Here is a 13,027-nt window from a genome sequence, read left to right as displayed (position 1 = left end):
GAGCGCAGGTGGGGCTTTCTACTCCATGTCAGGGCTGATGAGGGGACCAGGTCACACTCGAGGCTGGAGACTCAGCAAAGGGCTCAGCACCCTGAGCCTGGCTTGCGGGGGAGGGTCCTCCATGACATGACCGGACAGACAGAGACTGGGACAAGACCCTGGAGATGGAACAGACAGAAACCTCCTGGGCCGAGCAGGGCCTCAAGGATGCAGGAGGAGGCTGTTGGCACAGGGCGTAGACACAGAAGGCACTCAATAACTATTTTGTTGAGTGAATGAATAAACAACAAAAAAGTGACCTGAAGAGTGCCTCTCCTGGTCCGTGAGAGGGTCGTGCTTACCTTTCTTGTCTTTCTTCTCTTCCTCCTCACCGCCAGCCCCCAGCAGGGTGAAGATGATGCCGGTCTGAGAATTCACCCCCACGGCAGTCACTACCATCCGTCCAGAGCCCTCCATCACGTGGGTCCCTGGGGAAGGGGACAAGAGCCAAGTTACCGTTGCATGGGCCCAAGCCCCCTCCCCAAAGGAGTGGAAGGAACTGGATCCCAGAAAGCTCCTGGCTCTTTGCCTGCCAAGGTCCTGGGGTACCACCCATGGTTAGGGTTCAAACTACATATTGTAGAGGCTTTCACTTCGGGACAGGGCTGTAATGGGCCCGGGACTCAACCACTGCTCCTCCTCACTTCTTAGGCCTACCACCTACTACCTTCTCCTGGAGAGTCACCTCCCTCTCTGTCCTAGACAGGACTGGACAGGACCACTTATAAAGGGGTCTACTCCCTTCTAACCATCTGGGAAAGAACTCAGGGCTCTGGGAACTTGGAAGAGAAGACGATGGCATCCTTCTTTTCACAACCATCTAGCTGAAATTTAGCATTTCCATATGAACATAGGCAACCGACCCCAGGAGTGTTTGTTCGTGGCCCACAACGCCATTACATGCATTACAAAGAGTGCAGGTTCTCTGTCCTTCGACTTTGTAGTTGTTGCAATCATTTATGCTCATCCTAATCTTACAAGCACAGAGGTTATTAGACTATCTGCCAGACCTGGTTATTAGGGTGCTGACGAAGAAGCACATACATTACTCCATCACACATTGTTTCTTACGTTAACTGCTTCAATATAATGAACTTCCTTTGTGATCCAGTGTATTTTATTTTATGCATTTTAAAGCTTTATTCTGAGTATGGGTGGTACGTGATAACACTAGACCTCCCCAGGCTCCATGGTGCCTGAAAACCCCCTTTGTAGAATTTTAGGATTTTCAAACTGGGTTTTAAAGGGCCCTGGATGGGGTGCCTGGGTGGCTCAGTCGTTAAGCGTCTGCCTTCGGCTCAGGTCATGATCCCAGGGTCCTGGGATCGAGCCCCGCATCGGGTTCCCTGCTCGGCGGGGGGCCTGCTTCTCCCTCTCCCACTCCCCCTGCTTGGGTTCCCTCTCTCACTGTCAAATAAATAAAATCTTTAAAAAAAAAAAAGGGCCCTGAAATTCTTTTGAAGGGCAGGAGAGTGGGCCGAGGGGGGAGAGGGAGGCCTCTTGTCAGAGTGGTTCCACTTTTATTCATCTTTGGGGTTTCTGTGTCAGCTGCTGTGCGACACAGGTCCCCCCGACCTGCAGGCGCAGAGGGCAGGTGGTCCAAGGTTCACTTGGGCACCCCCCCCAAGTTCATGCCAGACTGAGGATAAAATGCAAAGGTAAAGCTGCTGAAAACCGTGCTATATACACACAACGGAATATTATTTGGCCTTCGAAGGGAAGGCAATTCTGACACAGGCTACAACACGGTTGAGCCTTGAGGATATTACGCTCCGTGCAAGATACCGGGCACAGAAGGACGGCTGCTGTGGATTCCGCGGCAGGAGCTCTGTAGAGCAGTCAAAGTCACAGGGACGGAGCGCGGAATGGTGGTTGCCAGGGGCCAGGGAGGGAGGTTTCAGGGGGGCTACTGTTCAATGGCTCTGGAGGTTCGGTTTTGCAATATGAAGAGTGCCGGAGGTGGACGGTGGTGATGGTTGTGCCACGGTGTGAATGTCCGTAACGCCAAGGACCTGGACACTTAACAATCCTTAATGTGGTATATTTTATGTGTATTTTATCACGATAAAAGAGTTGGGGAAAAAAAAAAAGCAAACCCGCTGAAGCCGTGGCCTCACTGGGGAAACAGGTGAGCCCAGGGTGGGGTCGGGAGGCGGCTGGGATCCAGCTCGGGACGTGGCCGGCTGCTACCTTGGCCTGGTCCCGACAGAGGAGATGTGGGCACAGCCAGCCCTCTATCCTCAGGCTGGTGCCGGGGACATGTCACTGTGTCCTAGGAGCTGTCACAGACCCACAGGCCACTCACAGGGTCGGCCAGCATGGGGTCTCCTGCAGCAGGCTCTGGGCACCCCCTGGGGAGGCCCTTTGGCCTGCACTTAACAGTGGCCCCGCTGTTTAGTCAAGAAGCTAGGTAAGTGCAGTTTGCATCTCCAGGCACCCATTTTTTATTTTAAATTTAAACTTTTACTAGCCTGGGTGGAAAGGTCTCTTCAATGCAACATGTGTTTCCTTCCCCAACGGAGAGGGGAGCATCTCAGGATATCCTCAGGCTGCACAGAAAGAACCAGAGCGGGGTGGAAGGCTAAAAGGCCCTGATGACTTGTTTTTTTTTAAGATTTTATTTATTTATTTGAGAGAGAGAGAGAGAGAGAGAGAGAGAGAGCATGCACAAGCAGGGGGAGGGGCAGAGGCAGAGGGAGAAGCAGATTCCCCGCTGAGCAGGGAGCCTGACACGGGGCTTCATCCCAGGACCCTGGGATCATGACCTGAGCTGAAGGCAGACGCATGTGCGCGTGGGTGTATGTGTGCGTTCTAGCCCCTTGCCCTCTAAGATCTCATGATCTCAAAATGCTTTACAGACAGGCAGATGGACACTCTCCAGTGAGTTCCTTCATGGCAGGTAAAGGTCAGTCTATCTGTGCATGGGTAAACCAAGTCACGCAGGCTCCCAGAGGGTGTGCGAAACCCGGTGAGCTGTAACAGAACCTAGATGTTCAGATGGTGAGCTCTTCGGCGGGCTCCTTGTTCATTCCCAGGACAGAAGGACAGTGCTCTTGTGTCTCTGGGCAGGGAACAGTGGGGACCACAGGATGACCTTGGACACTGATGGCAGGTTGAGAAGCCCAGGCAGACCCCGGAGCCCATCTACTCACCCATGGGGCACAAGCCGGGACAACCAAGGCCCACTGGCAGGAATTGGTAACTATAACTTGTTGACAAGATTTCTGTGCACTGGCTCAGCTGGTGTGGGGTGTGTGGGGCACTGTGAAATATCAGCAATATTAGACAGAGGAGGAGCCCGGGGTCCGGGGGAGGTCACATGGCGGGGGGGGCATCACCAGATTTTTCAAGGTGAGGGAGGAACATATTGCACTGATTCAGAGTATGGATGGCAGTGGCCGTGGCCAGCGCTGACCTCCATGGGACACCTCCTGTGTGCCAGGCATCGAGCTAAACCCTTCATAGGGCGTCATCTCATTAGTCCTCACCCTGGCCCTGCATTTACAGAGGAGAAAACTGAGGTTCAGGGAGAAGTGGCTTGCCCAGGGTCATCGGCTTGTGGGGGCAGAGCCAGGATTTGAACGCCTCCCCATCTCTCAAGCTGATTCTCTTTGTCACATACAAGTCCCCATCTCAGGAAGCCAGGCCCTCACACCCTGGTCTCAAACACATTCGGAAAATGTTTGCTCTGCCTGGGTGGTAATGGGGAGGCCAGTCCCCACCTCCCCAGCCCAGAGCAGGCTGGAAAAATACACAGGGGGCCAATTTCCACCCAAGATAATCAGACCCCAAATCACCTTCTAATCTAATCACTCCCATCACAGCAGGGAGCTGACAGTTCTGCCCAGGGAGGCAGGGAGGAGGGAGGAGGGAGGAAGAAGCCAGGGAGGCAGCCTCCGGCCACAATGTGAGACATGGGACAGGAGTGCACAGGGTGAAGGCACAGCACATGCCCTGCTCAGCCTTAGATGAGCCTCAGGGTGGTCCTCCAGGCCCCAGCATTAGATGGGCCAGGGGAGCTGGGCCCTAGCAGCTCCTCCCACTCCCGGCCATGGCTCTAACCACTGTCCCCCAGCCCAGACACCCTCAGTAGCATCTCCAAGGTCCAAATATCTCTCAGCGCGCCCTGGGTGAGACCCCAGCCTGCTTCTGACCCTTGATCACTGATTCCTGCCCCATGGCTTCTGCCTTGGGAGCATGCCGCTCACTAGGAATGTGTGGTCAGTCCCTCACCTTGGCTCACACAGTTACCCCCTCCTGAGTGCCCTTCTCCCTCCTCTGGCCCCAAACCTCCTCCTCTAGGCTCGGGAGGAAGGCCCCTCTTAGGTGGCCTTCCCTGACCTCCACTTCATCTCTCTCCTCTGAACTGCCCTCCCACCTACTGTTTCCCCTGGGGGTGCTTCCAGGCCTGGCTGCCCAACTAGACTGTGAGCTCCTTGAGGGTAGGTTCTGAGTGCGAGTCTCCCCTTACAAGCAGAGCCCAGCTTGTAACCGGAACTCCAGCACACTTTTTTTTTTTTTTTAACTGCTGCCTCCTTTTTATATACTTTCCCTGGTAGGTATGTGTTACATTTAGGATGGAGAATCTCTACAGCCCTCAGAAGCCATCTTTATGGTTTGGCAAGGGGTCAGATTCATCCTAGCCTCACACTCTTCCCCACCCCTCACTGGGCCATCCCTTCCCCCTACCAGGACCTCAGAGCCTGCTGCCCCTCCTAGCAGGAGGAAATATTGAATGGACCAGGTCACCCCCTGCAGCAATCGTACCCCAGCTCCAGAATACCCCTCAAAGGGTGATGTTTGACCCCACGGGCTACAGCTCTAATGGTGGAACCAAGTCAAGGTCGATTGACTAAATCTCCCAAAGGAACACAGCAGGGTCTCTGGGTAGCTGCAGAGCTGAGAACCCTTTGGCTGGGTGGGGGACCCTGGCAGGGCCTTGCACCAGGACCTCAATGTCCATGGTCCGTTGGCACCATCCTGTAGCCCCCACCTCCTCTAGTCTCACGGAGCCCCTCAGAATACGTGAGCACAGGGGGTGGGTAGATAGTGCTCTGGGCCGAGGGTGGGTGGGACCTGGGAACCGTCTGCTGTCTGCTTCTGATTTGATGTGTGACCTGAGGCCAGCCCTCTCCTCTCTGGACCTCAGTCTGTCCTCTGGAGAACGGGGAGGTCTAACTTACATCATCACCTCTCAGCGATGAAGTCTGGGCACCAAGGGTCCCAGAGAGACAGGGCCACTCCTGGCTGGGGTAGGGCAGCCTCCATGAAAATGCTGTTATCTCGGGAGTCGGGAATCTCGGTTCGGATGGGATCTTGGTTTGGATGGGATCCTGTGCAGACAGACCGACCGAGTGTGGCTTTTCCTGCCTGGGGCCCCACTCCTTCACTTGATGGTCACATGTGGTGGATTGCCAATTCTGTGCCAGGCTCTGGGGCCCAAAGGGAGGCCTCTGCCCTCCTGGAAGGAGCTCACGGTGTAGCTGAGGTCAAGGGGAGCAGACAGGAACACAGATCAACTGCAACACAAGACGACAGAGACCCTGGGCCTGCTGGACTGGTGGGGTCACAGCCCAAGCAAAGGCGGGGAGGTGGAAGAGCGGGATGGCAGCAGAGACACTGGGCTGAAGCTCAAGGCCATGAGGGGAAGAGCAGGAGAGAAGCTGGATCGTGGCAATGATCAGAGTGGAGGGCTGCAGAGTTGGGTCTCCCTGGTGTTCAATGGGGAGCAACTGGGAGTACTTCTGGGGCAGGGAGGGAGAGCATTACTATTTAAGAGTGAGCAGTCCCTTTGTGCCAAGTACTATCTGAGCTACTTTCTCCACGTGGCTGTCATAATCACCCCATGAGTGACCATCCTCACTCCCATTTCACAGACGGCGAGCAGCCCGGAGGGGCCATCCCTGCATCCAGCCCGGGAGGGTGGAGCAGGCGTGGATCGGGGGTGTGGCCCCAGTTCTTTCCACCTTGCTGGGAAGGCTCGTGGAGAAGTTGGAGGCAGAGCTGTCTGGGACCACTCTGAGGCGCGAGGTGCGAGATGGAGGCAGGGGAACAGAGGGGGAGCTGTGTCAGCCACCCAGCAGCCATCCATCCATGACAGAGAAAGGAGCTCGGGCCCAGGGAATGCTGTGGCTCCCACCGATGAGATGGCCTGTCCTGTCCCACCTGAGCCTTCATCTCCTCCCCCAAATAGGGGAGTCCTGTGGCCTTTGATCTGGCAGCAGAGGTTGGGCCAGAACCTTCTCAATGGCCATCTCTGCCTTAGACCAGCTCGAAGCAACAGGACATGGTCCCCACATGGTCCAGATGTTGGCTGTCTCAGGCCCAGAGCCCCATGCAATGGCAAGTGGGGCAGTCTGAGCCGCTGGTGGCAGAGCTGGAGGGGCCTCGTTTTACAGAAGGAAGCTTCTGAGCCCAGAGAGGGCAAATGGCTGACTGAGGTTGCACAGTACCTGAGGCACAGGTTGGGCCTTGAACCTAGGGCTCCTCGCTCTCCTGGTTTTGACTTCCCAGGCCTCTTTCTGGACAGGAGAGGGGAGGGGTCTCTCTCTCGTGGTAGAGATGTGAAGAAGGGATAAAGGCCATTTGTGGGAATTCTTATCTGCCTCCGGGCACAAGCACCAAGCAAAGCCAATGCAGTTCCCAGCCCAGGAGTGGTTTCTTCATCATTATTGTTATCAACACAGTTAATAACAGTAATAACACATGCTTGCAGAGCACTAGAGAGCTGGCCAAGCATTTCAGTGCCCACAAGCCTGTCCTCCTCACAACAGCCCTGTGAGGTGGGTTTGGTGCAAGTACAACCCCAAGCCCCTCCCCTCCCCGTGGCCTCTCTAGCTCAGAGAGGTCGAGTGATAGCCCAGGGTCACACAGCTGTGAGTGGTGGAGCCGGGACTTGAACCCGTGCTCTATCCACTACACCCCGCTGCCTCTCATGGAGAAGAGGCAGGGTAGTGTAATGGAGAGAGCGCGGGCCGAGCGGCAGACTGGGCCTTCCTGCAGTCACGGTGTCGTCCTAGGTTCCCTGGAGGCGGCGGCAGTGGTGGCGGGTCCGGCTCTCCATGCCTTGCCTTCTGCTTGGCGGGCAGGGTGGGCAGCAGGCCTGAGAAGGTCTGCCGATGTCCCGTGCAACTTCGTGCTGTTAACGCTCTGGCTCCAGGGGTGGTGGAGGTGGCTGGGGGTCCTGCCGGGGGCTGAGCCAACGGGCCTGCAGGAGCTAGGCCCTGCTTTTGGGGACACCCCCCCAACCCCAGACCCTGGTCCCTGGCCCTTCCCTGGCTACATAGATGGCGCCTAGTCGCTGGTTTCTCAATGGAATTTAGTATAAACGCTCCAAACAGGCCTTGCTGCTGGGTCATAAAGCCCCAGGGTCCTCAGAGGCGAGCTCGCATGTGGAGGCTCAGGGAGAGCTTGGGGCTGGGAGGCTGGAGGGCTGGGGTCTCGCTCTGGCCCTGCCTTCTGGGGCAATTTACACTCCTGCTCTGGGCCTCAGTTTCCCCAGGTGCAAATCAAGACCAGCCCAGGGTTCTCTAGGGATCTGGAAAACTCCTGGAAGGCTGCAAAGTCACAAGTCAGGGCATTTCTTTCTCACGAGAGGGATCACTGCTTCCATGGGACTCTCACGGGGATTCAGGACCCCAGGGCGTTAGAAACCGCTGGCCTTCCATGAAAAGAGGCTGAAGGGGCAGGACACATAGATGCCACACAGGTCCTGCACTGGGTCCTGGCCCGGAGGATGCTGTGGGGACAGTCGAGGGACGTGAATACGTATAGAACATTCTGGTAACGGTATTGCATCAATACTGAGTTTCCTGAATGGCTAGCTGTGCTGTGGTCCCACGTGAGCAAATCCTTTTCTTAGGAGATATGACTGAAGTGTCGGGGCAAAGGGCCATCACAACCGCATTGACACAGTGAGCTCCCAATTGGGGCAAAATGGTAACAACAGCTGAATCAGAAGGAAGGGCATTCAGGTGTTCTTTGCACTCATCTTGCAACTTCTCTGAAAGTTTGAAATGATCTTAAAGCAGAAAACTCAAAAAAAATAAAGGCCCAGTTCAGAGTTTGTACTCTAGGGCTCACCCATATGCTCCTTGATCCACACGGGCTTTTAAAGAATGGGAATTTCTCACTAACAGTGAAACACTGGGAGATTGTACATGAAATGTGGGTTCTGCCCCCCCCGCCCCCCCCGCACCGTGAACGTTGCAGCCACACCAGGACCGGGGGGCTTCTGAGGGCAGCAGTGAGAAGCAGTCAGGCTCTCGCTTCGGTGCCTGTGCTCTCCCTGCCGACCCCGTGCAGAGGGGACCTTGTGACTCCGAATGTTCTACTTTGCCTGGCCTGTGTCTGCCTGCCTGTCCATCCTGGGAGATGAGCTCCGGGCCTTTGGGATTTTCTTTGTGCCCTGAGGCCTGGCACATCTGAGTCTTTCCGAAGGCTGGTCTGTCCCCATTTGTCAGATGGGGAGACTGAGGACCTGAGGGGCAGAGGTCACGGCTGGAGCCAACAGAGGTCTGGGACCTGGGTGTTCTGCCTTCAAATGTTATGCTTGTTCCACACCACACAGCCCCTCGAAGCAGTACCGTTTACAAAGGACAGTGACATCCATCCATGGGGTCCCCACAACAGCCCTGTGGGGTAGGCAGGGGGGAAGGGCACCCCCCAGCGACTCCTCCACTGCACAGACACCAACATGGGGGCTCAGGGAGGTAAATGGACCTGTCCAGGGTCACAGGCTGGGCATGGTTGGGCCAACTGCTCCCAGTGTCAGAGTGTTCTTTGCCTTCCTATAGGCTGCACCAGTGTGCCAGATGCCCCGAGGGGGTTTCTGCACTACCATGAGGACCCTGCAGGTGCCCCTAGCCAGGTCCCTCTGCCTTCCCCGGGGGCCATTCAACTGGAAGGCCCAGCAAGGCCTCCCAGCACAGGGAAAGGGTCCGAGGTGTCTGTCATGCACAAAGATGAGCATCCAGATGGCAGTTATCCAGAATTCAGAGCACTAGGGAAGAGAACAATCAAGGAAAACCCCCCGGAGGAGGCAGGCTCATGCAGGCTGAAGGTGGGGAGGAGCTGGATGGGGGAAGCTCAGAGAGGGGGAAAGGGGGAGATATTCAAGATCAGAGAAGAGAGGGGGGAAACGGACACTTTGACACAACCTCATCAGCTGGGGTCATCCCATTTTACAAGTGAGGAAGTAGAGGTTCAGACAGGGTAAGAAGCTTGTCCAGGGTCTCCCAGCAAATGAGGGCAGTAGGGATTCGAACCCAGACCTGTTTTGCCCCCCAAATCCAGGCTCCATCTGAGGAATGGGGAGGGAACCAGTCCGTTGTGGGCTTCCGTCCGCTAGCACTGGGCTAGGGAGGGGCTCCCCCTACATCATACCCCAGGGCATCCCTACTGTCCTCACAGGTCAAGAGAAGAGGTGTGACACGCCCAAGGCCACACAGTGAGTTCACTCCCAAGCCCAGATCTGCCTCAGTCTAGCCCAACCCAGCCTTTTCTACAATAGCCTTAGCCTCCCTCTCTCTAGAAGATAGTGCTGGAGCCACTACACTGTGCGGGGCCCAGGGATGGAGCTCCTGGTGGCTTCATGCTCAGGGCTTCCAGCTGCTGGATGGGTCTGGGTGAGAGGACCCATGGACAAGTGCATCGCAATGATGATGGTGTCTGTCCATCTGCATATGGCCAAGGATGGACGGGGCCCATACAAGTGAGACCAATAGATCTCTTTGGGAGGCAGGGCTGGATGCATTTAACTCTTTACTTTATCTGAGATGGTTCTCACTCAGCCAAACTCAGTCCACATTAGGGGGCTGTGCTCGAATGGGCCAAGCACAGTGTGGGGGTCATGGGGTGAAATGTGTGTCCCAAGGCGTCTGGGGGTGACTGCCCAAAGGCAGTAGTGGGCAGAGAAGGCTTCTTGGAGGAGGTGGGGCCTGAGCAGATGGACAGGAGTTAAATGTGTAACAAGGAAGGGAGAAGGCCATCTAGGAGGAGGGAGCAGCCTCAGGAGGGGCAGGGCGGAGGGAACAAAGTAAGATGCATCTGCAGCAGAGGTACAGGGTGGGGGTGGGTATGATGAATCTGTGACTTGTGTGCCTGGGAGGGGGTTGAATGCACTGGCCATCCAGGGCTTGGGTCTACCCTACAACATCCCCAGCACCCCACAGCCTGTCGAGGCTCTGCTCACACACAATCAGTGACCGGGCACTCATTACCTTTCGGCAGCCTCTTTTGTCCTAGAATGGTCCTATTACAGAATTCTTCTCTTTCCAATTAGACTGCCTTCTATTGGGCTGACTCTACTCCCTTCTCCCCGCCCCCCCACCCTTCTCCAGGAGCTGGGGCTAAGCCACCTGCCCCTCCCAGCCCTATGCAATTGTGCTTTTGAACGCCAGTGCTGCAGTTCACAGCCAAGGGTCACTTTCTTAAGTCTAGCTCACCCTGCACTCTGGCGATCTTGGTGGGTCCTGCCTCTTGCTTTCTTTTTGCCATCCTCCCTGCACTCATGGTCTCTGCAAAGTTGGTGGGCACACTTTCCATACTGAAACAGGATAGGGCTCCAGGGAAGGCCACTGGATTACCAGCAATCCAAGAATCAGCACAAACCCACCAGAATCTCCTAGCTTCTAGCACATCCTGCTCTCTTTTGCCCACAGGGACATCTCAGGAGACCCTGGCTGTTGTCTCCTGACATCCAGAGGCCCAGGGTCCACACTATTGACCTGGGCTTCCAGGTAGAAGTGTAGGTAAAGACCAAAAAATTTGGTTTGACTTGGGATGGCTAGCTGACTTCCCATGCATCTCTGCCCCGCCTGAGTCTTTTCCAGAGTCTCCTTGCCCCTGTGCCCATCTCCTTGGCTGGTCTGGGATACACTGAGTCAGTGATTCTGAACATTTTCTTTCCTCAGCCTCCTGCAAGGAACCTACCCCTCCTCTCCCTTCTCCAAACTGTCTGGAACCTTTGTCACCCATCCATTTAGGCTCAGTGCCTCCACCTGACTTCCACCGATCCAGATGACCCACCAGACCACTTCTCCCAGGGATGATTGCCTCTCTGCCAAGTCCTTCAGCTCAGAGGTCAGAACCAGGGCCACGGGGCCATGACCATTTACAGAACCCTCACGAGGCCCTAAGTTCCAAGAAGGCATTCAAGTCTTTCTATGATCTCTTAGACCCCAGGGCCTTTGCACTTGCTGTCCCTCCACCTGGAACGCTCTTTCTTCTCATTGTGCTGGTTTCAGCTCCAATTCAACCTCCTCAGACAGGCCTTCCCTGACCAACACGATTCCTGTTCCCTTCCTCAGAGTCTCTATTTCATTATAATGGTTTAATGTCTTCATCTGAATATTTGAAATTTACATATTTGCATTCTTGTTCCTTTATTGTCTGTTTCTTTTTACGAGGTTCTAAGCTCCAGGATGGCAGGAACCTTATTTGTCCTGCCAATCACACAGTAGCTTAATAAATGTTGGTCAAATAAGTTTTGGATAAATAAATGCCCCAGCGCCGATTCTCATTTCTTTCTACCATCCTACCCTGCAGACCTGTGGATCTTTCTCTTTGTATCGCAAGGACATCCCATATTCCTTCAGGCCTCTGTGTCTTTGCACACATTTGCCTCTGCTAAGAGGCCCTTTCTCCACACCTCTGGTGAGCTTCTACTCACCCTTTAAAACCCCGCTCAATTCCACTTTGGGTAGTTCTGTTCCTTTCTTGGCTTTCTCACCTCTTCCTCACTCCTCTACTGTGGAATTAGCTGTTTGCAGGTCTGCTCCCCCCCAGCCTCTGTGGGCTGGGGGCTCTCAAGGCCAGGGGGAGGCTCTGAGTCATCATGGGCCCAGGGCTCAGCACAAGGCCTGGCTCAGAACAGCTGTTCAGGGGATGTTTGCTGAGCAGTGCTGGACAAGGAGGCCCCTTGTGTGTCTCTGTTAGGGGGGTGTCTCATCCAGCTGGGGCCTCACCTCTGCAAGGCCTTTCTGCCTCCTCTCTTTCCCCTGCAGCAGTCAGAGGGAGGTTTAAAAAATGTAAATGTGACCAGTTCACTGCTGAAAACTATTTCAGATGATCCTCATCGCGCTTAGAAAATTTCCAAACTCCTGACCATGGTCCATGAGACCTGACATCTGGGCCCTCCACCCTCTCCATTTTGCTCACAATCTTCCTGCTTTAGGGCCTTTGTACTTCTCGTTCCCTCTGCCTGGTACATGTTTTCCCCCAAAAGCCACAAAACCAGCTCTCTCTCCTCATTCACAACGCAACTCAAACTTGGCTTCCCCTGACCTCCCCAGCCACCTGCCTCCCGTTGTTCTGCTTTGTTTCCGTCATATACCTACCACCCTCTGGGGTCTTCGCAATGTCCGTCTCTTCTCACTACACCACAAGCTTCTCCGGGCAGTGGTCTCATCAGCCTCACTCCCTGCTGTGTTGCCAGCACCCAGCCCCAGTGCCTGGCACATGGCAGGTGTCTAAAGTAATGATCACCTGACGGATTCTTTCCTATCCCTGATAAGAACAGGCTTACTGGAAAGTAAGTTCTGTGAGGGCAGGGATTCTTTGTCGATTTTATTTACTGTACTATCCCCAGGGCCTGGCGCAATGCTGAATGCACAGTAGGCTCAAAGTACATTTGTTGGGGGAAAGGGTCTGGAGCCAAGGAACAAAGTCTCTGAGAATTTCCAGCCTCATGATGGGGACACAGGTGCCCCTCGACCCCGGAAGCATAGAGGCAGGAACCAGCAATGCGAGTGAGCCCACCATTGGGCCACATCTCACCTGATAGCAACATGGGGTCCTTGTCCACGGACTTGCGCACCTGGTCAGATTCCCCCGTCAGGGAGCTTTCATCAATCTTGAGGTCATTGCCCTGGATGAAGAGGCCATCGGCAGGGAGGAGGTCACCTGGTAGGAAGAAGGGCAACAGAGTCAGCAGGGTGTCAGGTGGCTGGAGGGTCTTGGAACATTCCCTTACAGGTGTGATTGCAAG

At 55.1% G+C, this 13,027-nt stretch overlaps 1 protein-coding gene across 10 annotated transcripts in view; it reads right to left on the bottom strand.

Annotated features, from left to right (window-relative positions):
• ATP2B2 (ATPase plasma membrane Ca2+ transporting 2) overlaps nt 1–13,027 on the bottom strand; it is a 116,327-nt gene that overhangs the window by 57,893 nt on the left and 45,407 nt on the right. For 6 of the 10 annotated variants that reach the window (XM_088021697.1, XM_028101852.2, XM_088021687.1 and 3 more), the window contains exons 4-5: nt 12,817–12,942; nt 342–467 (exon numbers count right to left, since the gene is read on the bottom strand). The exons of 1 other annotated variant lie outside the window; for it this stretch is intronic. In XM_088021697.1, the coding sequence (XP_087877823.1) occupies nt 342–467; nt 12,817–12,942 (252 nt within the window). Of the gene's footprint in view, nt 1–299; nt 468–12,816; nt 12,943–13,027 lie in introns of all 10 variants that reach the window. 3 more of the 10 variants (XM_088021709.1, XM_088021714.1, XM_088021701.1) reach the window with 2 other exon arrangements.

The sequence above is a fragment of the Eumetopias jubatus genome, unplaced genomic scaffold (assembly GCF_037043125.1).
Source record: "Eumetopias jubatus isolate StellerSeaLion01/CBP00866 unplaced genomic scaffold, mEumJub1_p1.0 scaffold_1, whole genome shotgun sequence".
NCBI lineage: Eukaryota > Metazoa > Chordata > Mammalia > Carnivora > Otariidae > Eumetopias > Eumetopias jubatus.
The sequence above is the reverse complement of the archived record's forward strand: the minus strand, read 5'-3'. Positions and strand labels throughout refer to the sequence as shown.